This window comes from Brachyhypopomus gauderio, chromosome 7, assembly GCF_052324685.1.
Source record: "Brachyhypopomus gauderio isolate BG-103 chromosome 7, BGAUD_0.2, whole genome shotgun sequence".
NCBI lineage: Eukaryota > Metazoa > Chordata > Actinopteri > Gymnotiformes > Hypopomidae > Brachyhypopomus > Brachyhypopomus gauderio.
Window position 1 is genome coordinate 12,596,588 of NC_135217.1, and position 21,149 is coordinate 12,617,736.

The following is a 21,149-nucleotide window of genomic DNA, read 5'->3' on the forward strand; positions in this document are numbered from 1 at the left end:
AAAGCATCTATCTTAAAGCATCTATGTTTCTGGTTTTAGACTTGATTTTCAAATAATTTCACTTTTATTTTTGGTTCATACATCATCCTGTCAATGAAATAAATTCACAGATAATGTTTCATCATGTGTGTGGACACTAAAGCCAGGAGTGGGAAGAATGGCTTTTTCTTACTATTAATCCAGTTTTTGTACATTTGTTAGGTGAGCCTGTGGGGAAATCGAATCTTCTGAAAATCTAAAAGAGAAAAAGGCCAACCTAGCAAGATGAACCCACCTGCTGTCTCTGCAACTATTTCATGGGTTATATTTACACATTCCTGCATAGCAGCCACATTATGAGACCAGTTTTACCAGTTTGAAATCATATGCAGTCTCGGTGTGAAACATCACTTAGTCACCTACATTAACTATAATGTACTTAGAACTAGTGCAGCCCCTCACAATATATTTGGCCTCAGGGAGCTCTGTTCTGACAGTGTTAGCTTATATTTATTATTATCATGTCGCAAAGTTGATTAATCAAACACCTTGATATTGTTAGCAGCATTCTGATGATCTAAAGTGGAACATTTCTAAGAAACCCTGTCAGTGTATTTACTCATATCTGTCATCTCCACATAACCCCTGAATTTTCAAAGTATGAATTATGCAATTAATTATCATTCATTACACATTATGAAATCCAATATTATGTCATAAAATCACAGAAGAGAGAATGGAGAGTTGTGATAGTGTGCACAGACTGTAGCATTCACCTGGGCATGTGGCCATCACTGATAAGCCCAGAAGTGCACTGCAAACATTAGGAAATAATTAACCAGTTGCGGTTTTGGTTTGTGTCAGTTTATGAAAGAAGTCCTTTGGCTGCCAGTTCAATACTGAACAAAGGGAAGCTGGCTGAACCTCTCCAGGGCTATCAGTGTGTGTGTGTTTCTGTCTTTAGTAAGGCACTTAGTTTCATCTTGAAACTCCCACCATTCTACAGTTCACTCTCAACAGCCCTGCCCTGTTTTCTCTCTCCCCGCCCTCCTCTCTCTCTCTCGCTCTCTCTCTCTCTCATAAGGCTCTGTCAGTCCTGGCTTAACTTGTTTGTTTGAACCAGTCTGCGCTCTCTCTCTCTCGTGCGTCTGTAGTCTCTCTCTCTCTCTCTTTCTGAAGGAAGGGGAGGGCTCATCCAGTTTTTAATCAATAACTTGTGGAATTCAGAAATACAAGTAAGTCCTGCCTGCTCCACTCACACCGAACACAGCCTCTAGGTCTTTGGGCTTCTCCTCTTTCACGTTACGCTCTCTCTCTCTCTCTTTCTCTCTCACCCTCTCCCTATCTATCTATTTATCTATCTCTCACTCTCCTGCCCTCGCACCCAGGGACACTCTTGCCCGTACTTACTCTGCCGTCTGGATACCGCTGTCCTTGTGCGTGCTGGTGCTCAAGGCAACCATGGCCGAGCCCATGTCCCCGGATTACTTCACCTGCCACCTGTGCGCGAGCCTGCTGAGGGACCCGGTGGCGATCCCCTGCGGCCACAGCTTCTGCATGGACTGCATCAGTGGCTACTGGGATGAGGCGGACTACACCGGCATCTACATCTGCCCGCAGTGCAGGATTACGTTCACCCAAAGGCCCGTGCTCAGGCCCAACGCCACGCTCACCAAAGTGGCGGAGAAGATCAAGAAGACGGGCCTGAACCTGAACCTGAACCTGGTGCCGCCGGCCAACGGCAGCCTGGCCGGCCCCTCGGACGTGCCGTGCGACTTCTGCTCGGGGAAGAAGCTCAAGGCGGTCAAGTCGTGCCTGAACTGCCTGGCGTCGTACTGCGAGAAGCACCTGAAGCCCCACTACGAGTCGACCACCTTCAAGAGGCACAAGCTGGTGGACGTGCTGGGAAACCTGGACCGGAAGATCTGCCCGCAACACCAGAAGAGCCTGGAACTCTTCTGCCGCACCGACCAGATGTGCATCTGCGCCATCTGCACGGTCAGCGAGCACAAGGGCCACGACATTGTGTCGGCTGAAGCGGAGAGGAGCGAGAAGCAGGTGAGGAACCTTCAATACTTCTGCATGGTTGTGGTGGAAGCTGACACTGAGATGTTCAAGAGTGCTTTATTTACAAGAGCAGGACAGTGGGAGGAGGGGTTGTGTGTTGGTTGAGATCTGTCAAAGTATCCATGTGTAATTTAGTAGTAATCCCACCAACCAGTGTAGAACCATTCCATTAAGGCTTATCTGAAACATTGCCACATCTCCCACTGTGTCTAAAGGTCTGACAAAACTTCTCAAACCAGTTCAGTGTTATCTAAAACAAGCTAGATGAGAACACTATGGCAGAGACAAAAATGCTGAAAATGTAGGAGATGAAAAGAAGAAAATAATGTATGTGTATAAATAATGTAATGGGTACAGACCTAAAAGAACAAAAATGAATGAGACTCATAGGCAAACAGAGTTATCACACCCTAGTGGTCATCTTGACACAGGGAGTGTCTCCACAGCCGAAGGTTAAACGATCCTGCATGGGCTTCACTCTGAAAATATTTTTGGCTTTCGTTTTTTCCTTAGAAGAGAATAGTTTTGGCGCTGTCAGGGTAGGGATGGGAAAGGGTTGGTCAGTGCTTGGGGTGTAGGGAGAGGTAGATCCCACAGATAAAGGAATGTGAGTCTAGGGAGATCTGGTGAGAGCTTACACACTAGCACACACCCCCGCAACTATCAGAGAGACAGGAAAGAGAGTTTCTGTACTTTGACCTCCTGCTAAACCCATCGTCCACCTCAACAGACATGTACAAGCTGGAGATGTTTGAATGGCCTACAATTAGTCCTTAAGAGTTCTTCCGTTATTAAACTGCATTAGTCTCCTGACCATATTGTGGCCTCTGTTTCATAGGCTGAGCTGGAAGTTAGCTAGAAGTGAGAGGAAAGGACCAAAAGGTATACATAGGAGTCCTAGCATTTTCTGCTTTCACAGAATATATCCAAGATGAGTGATAGCAGTCTTACTTGAAAACCTGATAAAGGTTGATGTGTTTATGTCCATTCTAACTTGATGAAAGCCTGGCCTTCAGCATTGTTTTGGTACATGGTGGAGTAGCTCTAATGTTTCTTGTGATCTTCTGCCAGAGAAGAACCAGCAGGTACTATGAAGGGGTTGTTTATTCAGTTGTGACTAGAGAGACCTTTCTTTCAGCCATATCCCAGATTTAAGAACCCCTGTTTTTCATCTCTCTGTGTCTCTCACACAGAAACACACACACACACACACACACACTTTATTCACCCCTTCCCAGATTCTCCACATTCCTTCAAGCTTATCTTGAAGAATGGTCCGGTGGGCTCGCTGAAATGCTGCCCTTAGGCCTCCCTCCCAGTTCTCAGAGGGGCTGAGGGGCATGTGCACCTTGAAATGCCTCTCCACAGTGCAGCGCTGCTAGTTTCACATTCCTGGCATGACTGGCATACCGGCACGCTCCTTTCTTTATTCTGTATTTGAGGATAAAGAAATCCATGCTAAACAGTATGTCCAAATAATAAAGATTACCAATGAAGAAATGTTTACTTTACACATGAACATTTCCACCTTAGTAAAAATTTCTACAAAAATGAAATACAATAGAAAGGTCAAGTACATGATTTAACACATAAATGCTTTGTGTAATTCAACCAGTGTACAAGGAGCATTTTTTGGGGTGTGTCTTTCTCTGACAGAAACTTCTTGGAGTGTCCCAAGCAGAGATCAAACAGAAATGCCAGCAGAGGACCAAAGAGTTGGAAGAACTGAAGACAGCTGTCGACTCTCTGAAAGTAGGTCACCATTTCGGTGTATCAGTACAGAATGGCCCCAGCTGGCATCAATGAAAAGCAAACTGTAACATGTCACACTGGGCTACAAAGCCCAAGGGCATATCACTATCCAACCCAAGCGACAGTGACCTAGGGTAGAATTCTTATCTCTTTTAGTAACTCTGTAACTGCCTCGACTAAGGGAACACAAATAAACCTTGAGGTTTGGCCATAATTATCTTTTTTTATGTGATAAAATAGAAACTGGCTGTTGCCTGACACTGCTGGTCTAATATGTAAGGTCATGACTTCAAAGGTCAGGTGAACATATCCTGACACAAAAAAGTGTCACATCACGAGTGACACTGTACAATTTAGACATGTTCTGTAGTTTCTCCATGACAGATTTCACCTGAACTTTAGTTTAGTTTTCATTTAAATCTAACTATTTCTTATCAAAATGCAAATATGTTTTCAGAGTTCAGCTCAAAGGGCCATGACTGAGAGCAAAAAGATGTTTGATGAGATGATCACCTCCATCGAGAGGATGAGGTCAGAGGTTACCAAGCTGATCAACATCAATGAAAAAGCAGCATTTAGCCAGGCTGAGGGACTGATGGAGCGCCTGGAGCAAGAGATTGATGAGCTCAAGAAGAAGGAGACGGGCCTGAAGCAGCTCTACAGTACTGAGGACCACATTCACTTCTTACAGGTAGACACAGATCACTGGCTCAATCCCAGTTATACCAAACCACTACTGGGCCCTAAAACACCCTGCTGAGAAACATTTCCATGTTTATCATGCAGTTTAATACTTTGCCAAGCCTGTACCACCTGTGAATAAGTAATTTGCAGTGTACTCTACTTCTATGCTATTTTTTGTGTACTTTCCAAACAGAATTTCAACTATCTTTGCACTCCAACCGACGACGGGTTCATCCCCAAAGTGTCTCTGAATCCCGACTTCTCGTTCAGCGCTGCCAGGAAAGCAGTAGCTGAGATCAAAGAGAAACTCGAGGAACTGGGGCGCGAAGAACTGCTGAAGGTCTCAAAGACAGGTATGAAGACAAGTCTCACAACCAACCAGATATTTACAAAATATCTATCATTGCTGAAAGGTAGAACGCTAGTGATAGTTCTTAATTTTAGCATAGAATTGTTTGCTCTTTCATGCCAATAACGTGAGGCGGTTACTTGGGCCAGCTGGACAGTGTACATGACCACAGGGTACAAACTGCTTTGGAGCGGTCATGTGATCGAAGGAGCAGGTTAAATAGTACATGGCGAGACTAGTGAGTAGTACACAAAGGGCACGTCTCTAATTGGGCGGGGCAAGGTTTGTACACACGTTCTTATTCCCAGGGAACGTATTACGTAATGGGGGTTGAAACACTTCCTTCTGCCACCTCGCTGTTACGAATTATGACCGTGTATGATATCGTGATGCGACAGAGGCGCTTACGCAATTCAAGACAAAATACATAAATAAATCTAACCGACTTGCACCGTACTAAGCCAGTCGGCATTCAATCTACAGTCTGCACATGTCTGTATAATGAAAAGACATTGCCATTCAAGGGTTCATGAACTGCAATTTTTTTGGTGCGTTTCTCAGTGAATGATGTCCCGGTTTACACAGTGGAGAATCGTACTTTCCGAGAGAAAAGCAGTCGAGGTGAGGTTTCGGCCAACGGTCATTACATTCAAGCTTCACTATTCAGACACTCAAACATATGGCCTCGTTAAAAGACAAGAAAACAAGTCGGATACATAACAATTGTAATGACGCTGTGTTCCAATTGTTTCTCATTCTGCAGTCAAAGAGATCCATACAGTAGACAGTGCCCCTGCTCCCCACCCCAGGAGCCGTTCAGAGTTTCTGAAATGTAAGACGCCTATCTAATCATTTCCGTGAATGCTTTCTCTAAGCTGAAGAACTCCATTTGTTCTCAGATAACATCCTGTCTTTTGTAGCCCACACGTACTTCAACACTGATTTCTTGACATCCTCTGCCTGTAGTACTCTAATACGTAGCCTATACAATAGGCCCAAGTGGTATAGATATTGACATTTGGCCGGCTACCAGAAGTAACCAGATTCCCTCGTCCATGTTTACAGACTTCTGCCAACTCCGCCTTGATCCCAGCACAGCCTATAAGGAGCTCTACCTGTCTGACGGCAACAAGAAGGTATCGCGGACCCGCAACCTGCAGTCGTATCCTGACAACCCGGAGCGTTTCGACAACTTTGCGCAGGTGCTGTGTCGTGAAGCTTTGTCTGGCGGGCGCTTCTACTGGGAAATCGAGTGGAGCGGAGAGTTCTCGGTGGGCGTGGCCTACCGGGGCATTAGCCGCAAGGGCAAAGGGTCCCTGTGCCTGCTGGGGTACAATGATAAATCCTGGAGCCTCTTGTGCTCTGACACGGGATACTCTGCCTGGCACAACAAGGTGGACAAACCCATCAGTGCACCTTACTCCCCAAGGATTGGAGTGTACCTGGACCACAGCGCAGGGGTGCTGGCTTTCTACGCCATCGCTGAGACCATGACGTGCCTGCATCGCTTCGAGGCCACCTTCACCGAGCCCCTATACCCTGGCTTTGGCGTTGGAACATCTGTTAAGATCTGCCAACTGAAATGAAGGATTCGCGTTTTCACAAAGAGCCCAAAATGAAGGAACGAATATCCTCAGTGTTTTTTTATTGATGTTTTATTTTTCTACATCATGTTTTATCTTTAAGTTGCTTTCAATTATCATTGAAGCCATTGTGTAGAAAACCTCAATACATTTGATTTATAAATTGCTACAGTTTATTTAGGCCTAATCCCACATCAAAATGTTAAACATGCCAAGCTGTTCTTTGTCTATTAATATTGTTTTTAACACTTAAACTTGTATTTATCCAAACACCATGTGCCACAGTCCTCTTTCTGATAAACAAAGTACTCTATTTGTGAAAAATGACCTCTTGATATTCAAATTAAATTTGTACTATCAAATGTGTATTGTGCTTGTATAAATGATACAATTTTACTTGTAGACATCTATATAAAGCATATCATAATTTTGTCTGAGCAAATCACTTATGAAAAAGTGTTTCTGAACGTGTGACTGAAAATACATTGAGTACTAGTAAAAAGATTTCTGGAAGATCTATAATACTGGCGATTTTAAAGTCACTTTGTGAATGAAAATCACTGAAGCCATAGAACCATTTGCAAACAAAGCAAAAATCACCTCCATGTGGCTGTTTGCCAATGAGTGTTCTTGTATCCAGAGCCATTAGGAAGGAAGCATGCTCCCAACCCCTTCCTTTACAGTGAGACACAAACACTACTACAGCTCTCAAATCTCTCAAGAAGTAGATTTGCAAGACAACTTATAATCTGAACAGTGCCAAAGTCTCGGATTCCAGACACTGTGCATCTTTGTGTTTTACAAATTTCCAAACAAATTTGATTTAGATAATGAAGACATTGATAATAAACTGAAATGGGTTTGTTCTGTTAAGGATCACACTCCTGATCTATCTATCTGCCATGCAGCAGGGGCTGCTGCTTGGCTTGTATAAACTGTTCCGATGATCCCTAGAACCCCTGGATCACAATTTAAAACTGAGTTTTTGTGAACGCTAATAAGTACACAGGAAGGGGGAGAGACGACGACTACTCACACAACCCAACTTAACACATCATATGACTACTGTGAGCAGGAAATAAGAAAAAGCTAATGTGTAAAGAGGACCCTAAGGAGAACCGTATAAGAAATATTACAATTTCTCTCGTGTGCCCTCTACTGGCTGTACTAAAGTAGTTTTACAAGCTATATCTTGCCCCTTAAGATTAAACCTTTATACTTTATATTTAAATACACATTAATTTAATAATGTGCTTACATATGTCTGGTACTTATTGCGTCAGTCACATTTAGACAAAATCTGCATTTAATTTTGTACACAGGTACAAGTCCATATTCGCGAATCTGTAGCTGTGAAACATGAGATTTATTTTCACACAAGCTACCTACAGCGCCTTGACAACGAGATGTTTAGCTATGTAGCTAACTAGGTTAGGTAACGGTTTTCCTATTTCTAATACCATCCTGCCATTGTAAGTGACAAGATCGGTAGTTATGTCTCTAAAGTATTCACGAGTAATATTTTAAAGAGTTGGAGTCCCTGCTCCAGTAAGAGAGATCAAAACGGACAGACCGAACTAACCTAGTTGGCTATCCTGTTGCCAAGCCGTCTGTAATAACTCACCTATAATTTATAACTCACTAGCTGCCTTGCTAACTTCTCAAAATGTTAAAAGCGAAAATACTTTTAATTGGACCCAGGGAGGTGAGCTCGGTCTTAGTTCTTATTAATTGTAGTAGTGTTTAGTAGAGTCATCCAAGTAGCTTTTGTTCGATATGACTTTAAAACAATAATGTTGTTGACAGTGCGGGAAGACTGTACTGGCAAATTATCTTTCTGACACAGTAGAGACAGTTGGGTCAGATTACAGCCCGACACAGGGTGTGAGGTACGAACTGTGAAAACTTCATATTAAATGAACTATGATGCAGTGTAATCGAATACTGTAGAATAGGTTCTTGTAGTGGGCTGGTTTGTTTTTGACAAATGTTTTACACGGTGTTAGGATACTGGAGTTTGAATCACAAAATCTGGGAAGTGGCACCAAAGACACTGCTATTGAGGTGGAACTGTGGGACTGTGCTGGCGATTTTAAGTGAGTTGCCTCCATTTTTAGTTGATCTTCATTTGCTTGCTCTCTTGACACACTCATACAGACCTTCATTCAGTTTTGTATGATTGTCGTACTCTTCTGTACTTTTCATTTTGCTGGTAACCCTTACTACTTGTAAGCCTTTCTCTACCGATCACAATGCTGTACATTTTCAATATATGTTGTATTGCGATGTATGAAGCATTAACACTGCTTAAAAAGTAGACTGGAAAAACAGAAAATCTATTTTATTTAGTCGAAATGTTCAAATAGTTTAAGTAAGATGTTCAAAAGATTCCAGTACATTTGTATTGTTTTTCTATATTTTTATTATTGTGAATTGGAAATAATTAGCTTTCTTCCAATTAAAAAAATAAGTAGGGATTATAATTAAACATTCTCAATTTTTTGAGTTCAGTATACATGACTATAATTTCAAAGACGTTACATTTCAAGTGAAAGAAAGAAATCTTGAAATATTGTCCCTTGTTTTCATTTAATGGCTGTCTGTTTTTTCAGTGGTCTTTTTAGGTGGTAATGGTATGCAGGGATACTGGATTAAGTTCAGTTATTCATATTTTCCCATATATTGATGATTGTCATGTAGTTAATGCAATTTCAAATTCTGAAACTGTAGATTTTCAAATATAATCTTTCATTGACTGCTTTGGAAATTGAAATAGGTTTGAAGCATGCTGGCCATCTGTGATGAAAGACTCCAGTGGGGTAGTTATTGTTTTTAACCCTGACACGCCAAGCCATCTCAGGGAAATAGAATCCTGGCACACCACATTCATCTCGTCACAAGGCCTGCAGGTCAGCCAGTGCCTGCTCATAGCTCACCACAAGCCCGGGGACGGAGCAGATACGTCACGTCCACAGTTGGGTAAGACCAAAAAGCAAAGGTGAAAATGCCAAGCGACACCACTGCCCCATACAAGTTACCAGTCAGGAGAGATGACTTTATTACTTTAAAACAGTAAATGAAATACTGGCAAAATGAGCATAAGAAATCCTTGTTTTCTTCCTTCCTTTTCTTTGTACAGCTCCTCAGTTAAATAAGCTGCCCCTCATTCATTCCAATCTGGAAGAAGACCCTGAAGGGGTACGGCAGAGTTTTCGCAAATATTTGGGAAACATCGCACAAACCTTGTCAGAAAGCCAAGAGCGGGAAGAAATGTCCATTATAACATGACTTTTTAAAATGCTCCTTGGTTTTTTATATTCCTATCACATATCCAGATCATCCATAATTTCATTACCTAAAACACAACTTCATAACAGTTCTGTTTAAACAGGGTTGTCATGTAAAGGTGCATTGTGCAATTGTAGAATTTACTTGAGCTTGTATTAAATCAGTGCAACCTTATCAGGAATGCAAAACTGGCTCAGTAACCAAAATTTCACTTGAATTATTAAATCATTGAGACCTTAAATATTGCTTGTTTTTTGTAAAAGTCCACAATGTAGATATTTATTCCATTATGAAATATGTATTGTATCGGTGCAATCTTAACATGAATGTACAAAATCAAACAGGCATTTTTGTTTGATAGACATTTATTTCGTTCCTGGATTCCAAGAAGTTCAAAAAGGGAAAGCAACAGCTTAGACAAAGGAAAGAAGCAACAAGGACAGTTTACATTTATACATCATAACCGATAATGCCTCTCTTTCCAATGATCTCGCCAATGTAGAACCACATCAGAACTTCTGTGGCAACAAGTCCATTCCTTAATGCATCCTGTAAAAACAATGTTATGCAATTTTAAGTTAAAAATGATAATTGTAACTTTGTAAAGCAAAACACACCAGTGCTATTAGGTGTCTAACGATTTGCTTAACAAAAATGAAAATGTTTGATATGTCCTTGGCACTTGGACTTTTATTTTATAACTTTATAAGATTTATGGTACATGGTTCTGCCTGACTCGAGCATGACTTGAACGTACGCATCAAGTTAGAAGAGTAGTTACAGTTAGAAGAGTAGTTACATGGCCATCAACCTTTTTGATTAGGCGTACTCACCCTCACTGTGGTCTGACCGAGACGTCCAGACTGGAAGCTTTTGAGGAGCTCCTTGGCACTGGCAATGGCCTGTGGGATCTCGGCTGGGGAAGGTGGCACCAACTCAACACGGGCATAATGCCAGAATGTTGCTAGCCGAGGCCTGGAGTAGGTTACAGCGGCTGCAAAACCGGCAAAATCACACGAGATAAGTAGTTTTCTTAGTACTAAGCACTAATGTGCTAGAAAGCGGTTGTGGGTGAACTGCGACATTTGCGCTGTCGTTCGGGAGATGATGCATAAGGCTAACGCTACCTAGCTTTATCTTAGCCCGGCAGAATTGTATCAGCAACGACACGCTAGCTAGATATCATATAAAATTAACTAAAGCAAATTACAGTGTAGGATAACAGTGTAGACGTGCACACTGACACACAGATGCACACTGACTGGCTAGATAGGCCGATAGCTTCTTTGCTAACTAGCGCTTGACTTTATAACAAGATGCGGCCAAAGCTTATCAAGCACAGCCAGAAGAAGCTAACTGGCTACCCAATTTAACATAAGCGTTTGTTTACTATATAAATGTGTTTAGCATATACAAAACACCTTACCGCCAACCAAAGTTGGTACTTTAGCGACCAGTTTCTGTACCGCCTGTGCCATCTCTTCTTGATTTAAAGGCTATTTTCGACTCCTCTGTGTGCAGTTGGTGCCCCTCCGAATTGAATGTCACCTACAGCGAAGGACCTCTACGAAGATCAGGCTAAATAAATGCCTGACGCAAATTCAGAAAATGCCTACAAAAGACAAATACAACAAAGTAGACCCAATGTCCACACACAAAAGTGCACACACAAAGGAAGTTATTTTAGAAAAGGAAATCGTTTTTAACGTATCATTCAGTTGAAAACTAACGCCATGGAAGAGACCAATGGCGTATAATTAGCCTGCTATTAGGGGAACAGTAGAACGTAGAACAGTGTTGGCGGCTTCACGTTATATTTTCATATAATCAATACATTTGCATTTGTGCCTTATTTTCAATATAAAGTAATAGTTGAAGGTACAGCATGTGCACCATATATGAAGATCAATTATATAAAGTAATAGTTATATGAGCATATCCCTTCAAATGTTTATGAGCACATACCTTCAAATGAAGAGAGAAATAATGGGAGAGACATTGTAACACTCGGCCGTTTAACTAAGAGTAAAGGGTCTGCTCAGAGAAACAAAATCAGGTTTGCTCAGGATATTTGTTTATTGCACATTCAGAAAAAAAACAAGAACATAAGTTAAACAACCATAAAAATTAAATGAGCTGATGATAAAGCATGAGAATAAACATTGAGAATCTGCAAGATTGTGATGAGCTGCAACAGTGATTCTGAAGCTCATTTAAAGAGCATAATTCTGAGCCCATGATGTTAAAAAAATAAAGATATAGCACTTTGTTAGGGAAGAAAAATTGCTTAGGTTCATTTATAGCCCATCAGATATTACTGTCGTCATCAATACTTCATGTGATATAACATTATTGACCACAATACATCTTGTAACATGTATAATCTTTATATATATATATATATATATATATATATATATATATATATATATATATATATATATATATATATATATAAACACTATCCTGGTACCACTTTTAGTACCACTGTCCTGGAGCGGAAGTGAAGTCCCCTGATTGCTCACACTCTGTCCCAGAGATGTTGGGCATTTCTAGGACCAGCTGTGCTATGGATCCAGAAGCTTTTCACAAATCTTCAGAAGCTGCCTTGCATTATTTGTAAGGATTAAGGCATCTGCTGAGTAGAAGATGGACTGGTGTTTTCCTTTACCTACCAGAAATAAAGCTGATTTAATATTTGTGTGGTGTGGTATGGTGTGGTAGTAGTGGTGGTGTTTGTATGTGTGTGTGTGTGTGTGTGAGAGAGAGAGAGAGAGAGAGAGAGAGAGAGCATGCCTGTATATCATACCTCAGAAGCTTTATCTGCTGTGATGGGCCTTGCATTCTTTTTCATCCACTCATAACCTGGTCTGTCGATCACCAACAAGGAAAGAGAGCTTCCTTCTTTCTTCATGAGTAAAATCACGTCTTCCATACTCTCCTCCTCTACATTCTGTCCATTCACCTCCACCACCACATCACTTTGCAGGAGGCCAGAACTCTCTGCAGGACCTCCTGCTGCGATCTACACATAATATAATATAATATAATTTAATATAATATAATATACTGTAAATGAAGGCAAGTCAATTCATTGCTTTCACAAAAAACAGTGTAAGGGTGTTCTGTTACCAGTGTAATTATCAGTTAAAAACATGCTGAAATTCATCTGAGGTTCCTGTGATTACCGATTACACAATAAGGTGTTTATTACCATGTTCATTATCACTTGTCATTAAAGGCCAAAGAGAACCCGGAACCAGGAGCCTGTTCTTTACTTGGTTTATGAAGGTGCCAGATTTCTGTTGGCTGCAGCCCAAATGGAATCCAAATCCTATGGGGCCTCTCTGTAGCAGACAGAGTCTAGGATTGGGCTCTTCCTGCAATTCCTCCTGACTTTCAGCAGAGGGCGCCAGCGACTTCAAAGCTGTTGGACTTTCGTGTTCCTCGTTGCTAGAGGAAAGGTCCTCACAGAAGAGCAGAGGAGGCAAACCCAGCTGAGACAGACATTACAGAACAAATTAGCTGGAGACCATTAGTCGGAGACAAGAAATATTTCAAATGAATGGCAGCTGGCAGGGGCTTCTAAGCATGACCTTCAGTTCACAATACTAACCAGTCTCTATAAGCTTCTGTTAACTACTAAAGCTATTATTCATGGATGAAGTATTCCCTTAAGCACGTAAGTGCATGTTGAGGCAGAGTGTATCTCACTTTAATATGTGCCTTCAAATGAATGACAAGGAATCAGTAACTGAATCGGCAAAAGCTGAATAACTGCTGTGAAAAATTCTGATTTAAAATTCTGATTCTGAGACATACAGCCACCTCACCCACCTGGGTGTGCAGGTCTTGGTCTTAATACAGCCACCTCACCCACCTGGGCAAGGACGTAATTTGGGGGGGGGGGGGACGGGGGGGACATGTCCCCCCCACTTTTTCAAAAGCCGGGTTTGGTCCCCCCCAGTTTTTACGGTTAAAACCAAATATTTAAATAGCGACAAATCCATGTCCCCCCCACTTTTGAAATCAAAATTACGTCCATGCACCTGGGTGTACAGGTCTTGGTCTTAATACAGCCACCTCACCCACCTGGGTGTACAGGTCTTGGTCTTAATACAGCCACCTCACCCACCTGGGTGTGCAGGTCTTGGTCTTAATACAGCCACCTCACCCACCTGGGCAAGGACGTAATTTGGGGGGGGGGGGGGACGGGGGGGACATGTCCCCCCCACTTTTTCAAAAGCCGGGTTTGGTCCCCCCCAGTTTTTACGGTTAAAACCAAATATTTAAATAGCGACAAATCCATGTCCCCCCCACTTTTGAAATCAAAATTACGTCCATGCACCTGGGTGTACAGGTCTTGGTCTTAATACAGCCACCTCACCCACCTGGGTGTACAGGTCTTGGTCTTAATACAGCCACCTCACCCACCTGGTTGTACAGGTCTTGGTCTTAATACAGCCACCTCACCCACCTGGGTGTACAGGTCTTGGTCTTAATACAGCCACCTCACCCACCTGGGTGTATAGGTCTTGGTCTTAATACTGCCACCTCACCCACCTGGGTGTACAGGTCTTGGTCTTAATACAGCCACCTCACCCACCTGGGTGTACAGGTCTTGGTCTTAATACAGCCACCTCACCCACCTGGGTGTACAGGTCTTGGTCTTAATACAGCCACCTCACCCACCTGGGTGTACAGGTCTTGGCCGTGGACAGCCATAGTGGTGAGGATGAGGTTTTGTCCGCTCTGTCTGATTTTGCTGACTACGTCATCATGGCTCAAGCTCTCAGTGGTCTCCCCATTAACCTCCAGTAGCAGTTCTCCATCCTTAACACCTGCTGCCTCTGCAGGGCTTCCTGCTTCCACCTCCCGCAGCATGTGGACTGCACACACACACACACACACCCGTGGTATTGAACCACTGCATGCCAGTCCTGGATGCATTGGTTCTGTGAAGTCATGTGTGACAAATTCAATCCCACAAAACCTTGGAAAAATAATTGCAAAAAGCCCTTGAAATGCCTTAAAAACTGCTGCTCGCTGCTGGCCTTGCGAGACTCGAGTGTGGATTCGCGTGCCCGTGCACTTGTGTCCCACCTAGGCGTCCCGCCACGCCCCTCTCCCGCCGGAGCAGGAAGCCGTAGCCCGAGCGGCCCTGTGCCAGCCACAGCCTCCGGGGCCTGTGCACCATGCTTCGTGCGTCAGCCAACACCGGCACCACGGGCATCCTCCTGCGGACGTAGCTCTCCTCGCTCACGCTGTCGATGACCAGCACGGTCATGTGATCGCTGCACTTCTTCACCTGAGAAGGTAACCAGCACCGCTTCATTGACCTGATGCTCCCATAACCCTAACCCTAACGTCAGTGGGTTAAGAATGTGATTACATTCACTTTCTTGTACCTAATTTTCACTTGGAAAAAATAAATAAATAAAATACTATACAAAGTGATAAATAATACATATATTATGTGGATATGCTGAAACAGCAACACCTTGCCATAAGCTTTATGCTTTAGACTTTGGAACAGTATTTAGCATCATTATTTGAAACCTTGTGGTTATCGCAGCTGATATATCAGCTACAACAATGCTGGCCTGGAGATTTACATTCATTGTAAACATTATATGTGCCCACCATCTTGTTAATAGCAGAATGCGGGAATTCACTAGCCATGGCTCCATTGATCCAGACAAGCCGATCTCCTTTTCTCACTCCTGCCTTCTCTGCAGGTCCCCCGCTTACTGGATTTATAGTGAACTTCCCTTTCTCACCTACAGGGGGCACACATGGCAGAAACTACTACAGTACATCACAGAAGATCTTCACATATTGCTTCTCAGAAGCGTGATAGGCGAGGGAAAAAAGCCATTTATTGAGATAAAACTGGAGGTTAATGCACTGACTGATAGAAAGTGTGTGTGTTTGGTTCCTGAGGGAAGATAGAACTGGCTGATGGAACACAGAACCAGCTGTTAGGACTTAGAACCGACCAAAGGAACATAGGACCGTCTGGTGGAGCTAGGAGCAGGTTGATTCCCACCGTGCACAGGCTGGATGCTGAAGCCCAAGCCAGCCACGGGGTCTCTGGTGATGTGGCAGAGACGTGGGGGGTTCCAGGCGTCTCCCCGCTGGGCTCTGGCCACCTCTCGAAGGTTCCATCCCTGAGCCACTGCCTGCTCATACTCCTCACTGCCCAAAACCAGGAGACACAACAGGGGCCCACTGACCAGGATCCTGCGGGCGACCTGGGAGAGGGCCACAGAGAGAAGAGAGGAGGGGCCACTGAGAGAAAAGAGGAGGGGCCACTGAGATAAGAGAGGAGGGGCCACTGAGATAAGAGAGGAGGGGCCACTGAGCAGAAGAGTGAAAAGCCCAGCCATGCAGTTTGGCCTCCAAACTACTGATAAAACAGTGACCTTGAAATACAACATACACACAAAAGCTCATTTGTATCACATAGTAGCCGCGTCTCCATGTGTCTTTCTCAGCAGGGATTTTTCGGTGTTCACTGGGAATATTGACGTCTCACCTCCATGTGCTCCATGTCATCCACAAACAGTTCGTTGACCTCTAGGAGGCGGTCCCCGTCCCTCAGCCCGCTCCGTCCGGCCACGCCCCATAATTCCACATGCCGGATCACATGACCCGGACGCCCTCTCTCCACGCGCAGGTGGAATCCGAAATGCTCCCCGTGGTCCTTCTTCAGTACACACAGCCGGGGTGAGGGTCCGGCCACATGTACTACACATGGAGATTACTCTTAGAGACATTATTACCTTATAATGATTTGTTCTGCTGAGTCAAATGCAGGATCTAAATATCTCAACTCAGGAGCAAAGCTAATCTATATATTTTTAAAATCTATATATATGTTTTCATATTGTATAAAAAATGTAATGTACTATCCCTAAAAGGTCAAATGAGTAACAAACAAATAAACAAAGAAAAGCAAACCGAGCATTACCTGAATCTTCAGTATTGACCATGACTGGATTATCGACTCCTTCCTTCGCATTGAAGACGAATCTACTTCGTGCACACAGAAAGAAGAGTTCGTCCACTTGATAAGCCCTTGCAGCCTTCGTACTAAGAGCCTGAGGTGCAGTTCAGTGTCATAAAGCCATAAACCAGTGAGCTGTCATCACTCTAATGCCAGCAGGCGGTTGACTGGATGTTGGCCGGTCGACACGTCGTTACAGACGTCTGTGCGCGTGTGTTCTGACAGGAGCAGTGGGTGCAAAGTCTTGGTGTTCATAGCTGAAGGGTTAAGTTAGTGTCTGCGGGTGTGTGTGAGTGTGTGTGGGTGAGTGTTCCAGTAAAAAAATAAATTACAAAGGCATAAAAGGAGTATCAAACTAAGTTGTCACTTACTCAGTCATTTCCACAGTGTCTCCTAGCACTGGCAAGGATAAAAGCAAATGATTAATAGAATCTGAACAGTGAAGTAGTGAAAAACACATAGGGCTGCACTAACCACATGATTTTACTTCGACATCATTCAAACAAGGGACACTTTTTATCTTCTGATCAGGGATCACAGCTGTGTTATTCATTCTTGTCTGAAGCTTTTGCTTGAATGTCCTGAACGAGAATCAGTTTGCGTGAACCTCCATCGCCCTAACCCGAAGTGTAACTTCCTCACTAATCCATCAGACTGGATCCCATGCTGTCACTCAAAGGCCTAAAACCCCAACCTGCTCCAACATGATGAAAATATTACCTGCTGTAATATACAATATTAGTATATTGCATCCTTACACCTTGGTCTTGTCTCACAGTAAATAATGCAGGTTCTTAACTGCACATTTACTGTGTGTTTAATATATATATGCATTATATATATAATTATAAGTTTTATGGGGTACAACAGCTGCCTGTGCTTGGAATGTGACAGGATTTTCATAAAAGCATTAAAAGTATATAAGTCCCAGATATAACAATAATGTCTGTTTTCAGTCCATTGTAAACTGTATGATAACAGGCACACAGAAATACACAGAGTTGCACAAATATATCTCAAGGTAACATTTAGAAGTCAGCTCAGCAACTAATCCCTCAGTGGTTCCACAGACATGCTGTTTATGTCCAAAGGAAAGGCCCTGTTCATAACACAATGTTCCCAAGAGTTACAGACAACTCCCTGCAATCCTGCCAAACCAGGGAGCAAGCAAGAGTCTGAGGAGTGTGTTTACCCAAACCTGGGAATAATAACTCATAAAACACCTTCCAGTTTGGTCCTAAATGACAAATCAGGGTTATGGTTGTACAGTATATAAAAGGTTTGACCATCAAAATGATTATTGTTTTTCTTTTGGTTAGAAAACATTACATTTAAATGACAAAGAAGCAATTCTTTTAAATTCATAAGCTATCACCTAGCAAATCTTGCTCTTTAATTGTTTTAATTATCCTTGTCAAATGTTCACAGTAACATGCATACTGTAGTTTTTGATCAGTTTTACCTAATAGCATTTTTACATACAGTCTATATGAATCGTTGTTATTGAGGAACAAAGAACATCAGGAGAGTGAACCACTACTAATAAGTGTGAGTCCTGTAGTACAGAATGCTGAGAGGAAGAAAGATTTAAAAAAGGAGGTTACCTGTGGACCGCCGCTGTTTCATGGTGGCTGGTGTATGTTTGTGTGCTCTGCCGCACCTCAGTGTAGAGGAAATTAGTGCAGTCAGGGGCATTTACAAAATGCTTGAATTTAGCTAAAGCACCTCCTCTTTCCAGTCGTACACACCGAGCTCAATTTTATGGTTAATCAGTGAGAATGTGTGTGTGTGTGTGTGTGTGTGTGTGTGTGTGTGTGTGTGTGTGTGTGTGTGTGTGTGTGCCAATAATAAGGAAAGGGTACATACGAGTAACAAGTAGCGTGTGTGTGTGTGTATGTGTGTGTGTGTGAGTGAGTGAGTGAGTGAGTGAGAGAGAGAGAGAGAGAGAGAGTGAGTGAGTGAGTGAGTGAGTGAGTGAGTGAGTGAGTGAGTGAGAGAGAGTGAGAGAGAAAGAGAGAGAGAGGAGGTAGAATTCCATTACATTCCATCATTCATTCACTCCCATGGTGTCTGAAGGCTGCCTAGTACACCAAGCCCCAGACAAACCGGCCTTTTGTAAATTAGCTTTCAGAAACACACTTAAAACACACTTAGGTAAACTTATTTTCCTAAAGTTCTAGATATTCGGAGGTTGAGCATTAAAGTTACATTAGGATAAAGATTTAATTGCTGGGTCCAGGAATGACAAAATCCATAGATTGCCTTTCTGGACTCAACAAATACATGTAAATAATAAATAATCCATTAAGTGTAACCTTTTCTCTGGTGCCCATAACCTGCCCTGCTGATGAGACAAGCAGAAGAAGACAAACGACTGAAAGAAATGTGAGCTATGTTCTATTTCCTGTCTTTACTGTAACACTATCGTGGGACCCAGCTGTAAAACCTTTGGTCTTTGGTTCCAATTTCGCAGTGTTCCTTTTTCTACGTTATGAGATGCCATATGATGGGAAAATTAAACATGCCGTGACTACTGTAGGCAATACGAAGCAGTAAGAGAACATACACGCGCCACCTGACGTGATCTATGGGGTCCACGCGCACGTCTGCGGCTTCTCCTCGCTGTAGTTGCGACATGTCACCACAAGAGGTCTTCTGGGCTCTAAGTCGTTAGTCCACGTTACTCCAGACACGAGAGAAAGTGTAAATGTCCTTGTACGATTTTGCAAAAGGTGAGCTATCAAAATTCCATATTGTATGTGAGATTTTATAGATCTGGGAATTGTTCAAGTGTATGTGTCCATAGAACGTATGTTCAGACACAGAAAATTGGTGTATATATAATATATAAATGCATTTATTATAATACTTTGAACAGATTCCAGTACATATATCTTGCATTCCTGGTGAGACAAACATTATCAAAGAAAACAAAGACAAACAGCTGGGAAAGAACCGCGAGGATCCCTGTTTTCTGTGCGTAGTTTTTGCACAGGCAGCAGAGCGAGCAGCTGCAAACCAGACTGGTTCTCACTCTCCACAAAGTCGAACTTTCCAAATTTGGTTATTTCAGCAATCAGCAGCATATGTGTTTCTAATTGAAGAGATATGTTTTGAACAGTTTGTCTATTTTTAAGGCATGCACGCTGGATTTGAAAATGAACAGAACCGGCTTTGATGTGATGTAAACAAACAAACAGAAATAAAATGGATCATTAATAATGCATCAGTCGATGGATGTTCAATGGTGACAGAAATAAGCAACCAGGCTGGCATCTTTTGTTCGGAACATGTAATCGCACACAGGCTAATCACGCACAGTACGACACCGCGGTACTTGGAGTACGATGTTGCCAATACAGAAATGGCTGACAACCACTGGAAAGACCATGAAACGTGGAGAAGATAATAACACGGGCTAGGCACAGAACAATACTATTGCTATTAGAAACAGGTATTACCCAACTCTCTACTCTAGAGATTCTAAAGGTATCTTTATTCCTTAATCTCTTTAAACCTACGGGCAAGACTACATTTCGATTACGGACCTCTCCCGATGCTAGCTCTGCCCAATAATATTAAAGAATACGGAATGGGTAAAGTCACTAGTCAACTGGAACCCCTACTGTAATGACTAGTGTATGACGTGATTTCAGAGTAATAAGATGCATTTACAGTCTTTAAAATCCCAATCTATCCCAATTCTATAGCATTATTCCCATGGAAAAGAACAGCGCCTGTGACATGGTAGCGGAGCTGGCCCTGAATTCGCAGTCCCTCTTTCTCCCTCGCCCAAAACTAGACATGGAGGAGCAAGGTGGCCCTGACTCCACCAAGATACATTCAACAGCGTTTCCCCTCACTCTCGTCTCACTCACTCTTGTCTCACTCCCTCTCAGTGTTCCCCAGAGACGACCCTTAAAACTATGCGGAATCAATGGCGATGGGGCTTTGGGGTCGATTTGCATGAGGAGGATAAAGCTTAAATAAAACTAGTTTGGGAAGGAAATAAAGCTTTAAGAAGTATATACTCTGAATATAATTCAAGAGTAACATGGATTCCTACACGTTTTTGAGTCCATATTCACCATGCGAGTTACATTTACACATCACACGCATTGCACATCAAGTTCATATAAAAGTAAAACGAAATACAAACCGATCTTTAAAAAAAAGGTTATTTGCGCGTACAGCATTGCACATCTATTTTTGTTGTATATATACTTGGGTTATAATATTTCAGCATATGAGCAGACATATCACGAAACAGGGATAATTAAAAAAACTTTTCATAGTAGCATTCAGTCCGTCCTCGAGTAAGACGTCATTGCACTGCAGCATTTCGAAGGCTGACTAACGTGAAAACGATTAGAGCGAAGTGCACGTGCTCACGATAGGCAGTGGGAGCCCGTCGAGGAGATTACAACGATCCACACCG

At 42.6% G+C, this 21,149-nt stretch overlaps 4 protein-coding genes across 8 annotated transcripts; 2 read left to right on the top strand and 2 right to left on the bottom strand.

Annotated features, from left to right (window-relative positions):
• The first annotated feature begins 1,059 nt into the window (after positions 1-1,059).
• ftr82 (finTRIM family, member 82) lies at positions 1,060-6,776 on the top strand. 2 transcript variants are annotated; one of them, XM_077011794.1, is made up of 8 exons: positions 1,060-1,214; positions 1,368-2,037; positions 3,703-3,798; positions 4,256-4,489; positions 4,676-4,835; positions 5,393-5,452; positions 5,595-5,663; positions 5,897-6,776. In XM_077011794.1, the coding sequence occupies exons 2-8, from the start codon at positions 1,441-1,443 to the stop codon at positions 6,415-6,417; spliced, it is 1,737 nt and encodes a 578-aa protein (XP_076867909.1). In that variant the 5' UTR covers positions 1,060-1,214; positions 1,368-1,440; the 3' UTR covers positions 6,418-6,776. The 2 variants fall into 2 exon arrangements, with proteins under 2 accessions (XP_076867909.1, XP_076867910.1); XM_077011795.1 differs by lacking the exon at positions 1,060-1,214 and having other exon boundaries at positions 1,298-2,037.
• A 1,005-nt stretch (positions 6,777-7,781) lies between these two features.
• ift22 (intraflagellar transport 22 homolog (Chlamydomonas)) lies at positions 7,782-9,943 on the top strand. Of its 3 annotated transcripts, XM_077011798.1 has the most exons (5): positions 7,782-8,119; positions 8,221-8,303; positions 8,421-8,510; positions 9,191-9,393; positions 9,554-9,943. In XM_077011798.1, exons 1-5 carry the CDS (start codon positions 8,081-8,083, stop codon positions 9,700-9,702), a joined length of 564 nt encoding a protein of 187 aa, XP_076867913.1. In that variant the 5' UTR covers positions 7,782-8,080; the 3' UTR covers positions 9,703-9,943. The 3 variants fall into 3 exon arrangements, with proteins under 3 accessions (XP_076867913.1, XP_076867915.1, XP_076867916.1); XM_077011800.1 differs by lacking the exon at positions 8,221-8,303 and having other exon boundaries at positions 7,784-8,119; XM_077011801.1 differs by lacking the exon at positions 8,221-8,303 and having other exon boundaries at positions 7,868-7,886.
• atp5l (ATP synthase, H+ transporting, mitochondrial F0 complex, subunit g) lies at positions 9,673-11,354 on the bottom strand. The gene is made up of 3 exons (XM_077011802.1): positions 11,129-11,354; positions 10,536-10,696; positions 9,673-10,251 (listed from the first exon to the last, which is right to left on the bottom strand). The coding sequence occupies exons 1-3, from the start codon at positions 11,178-11,180 to the stop codon at positions 10,153-10,155; spliced, it is 312 nt and encodes a 103-aa protein (XP_076867917.1). The 5' UTR covers positions 11,181-11,354; the 3' UTR covers positions 9,673-10,152.
• A 400-nt stretch (positions 11,355-11,754) lies between these two features.
• nherf4b (NHERF family PDZ scaffold protein 4b) lies at positions 11,755-18,684 on the bottom strand. Of its 2 annotated transcripts, none has more exons than XM_077011797.1 (11): positions 18,316-18,684; positions 17,083-17,110; positions 16,676-16,737; positions 16,241-16,452; positions 15,752-15,956; positions 15,346-15,482; positions 14,806-15,010; positions 14,395-14,591; positions 12,981-13,199; positions 12,512-12,727; positions 11,755-12,373 (listed from the first exon to the last, which is right to left on the bottom strand). In XM_077011797.1, exons 1-11 carry the CDS (start codon positions 18,404-18,406, stop codon positions 12,329-12,331), a joined length of 1,617 nt encoding a protein of 538 aa, XP_076867912.1. In that variant the 5' UTR covers positions 18,407-18,684; the 3' UTR covers positions 11,755-12,328. The 2 variants fall into 2 exon arrangements, with proteins under 2 accessions (XP_076867912.1, XP_076867911.1); XM_077011796.1 differs by having other exon boundaries at positions 16,676-16,740.
• Positions 18,685-21,149: the final 2,465 nt, after the last annotated feature.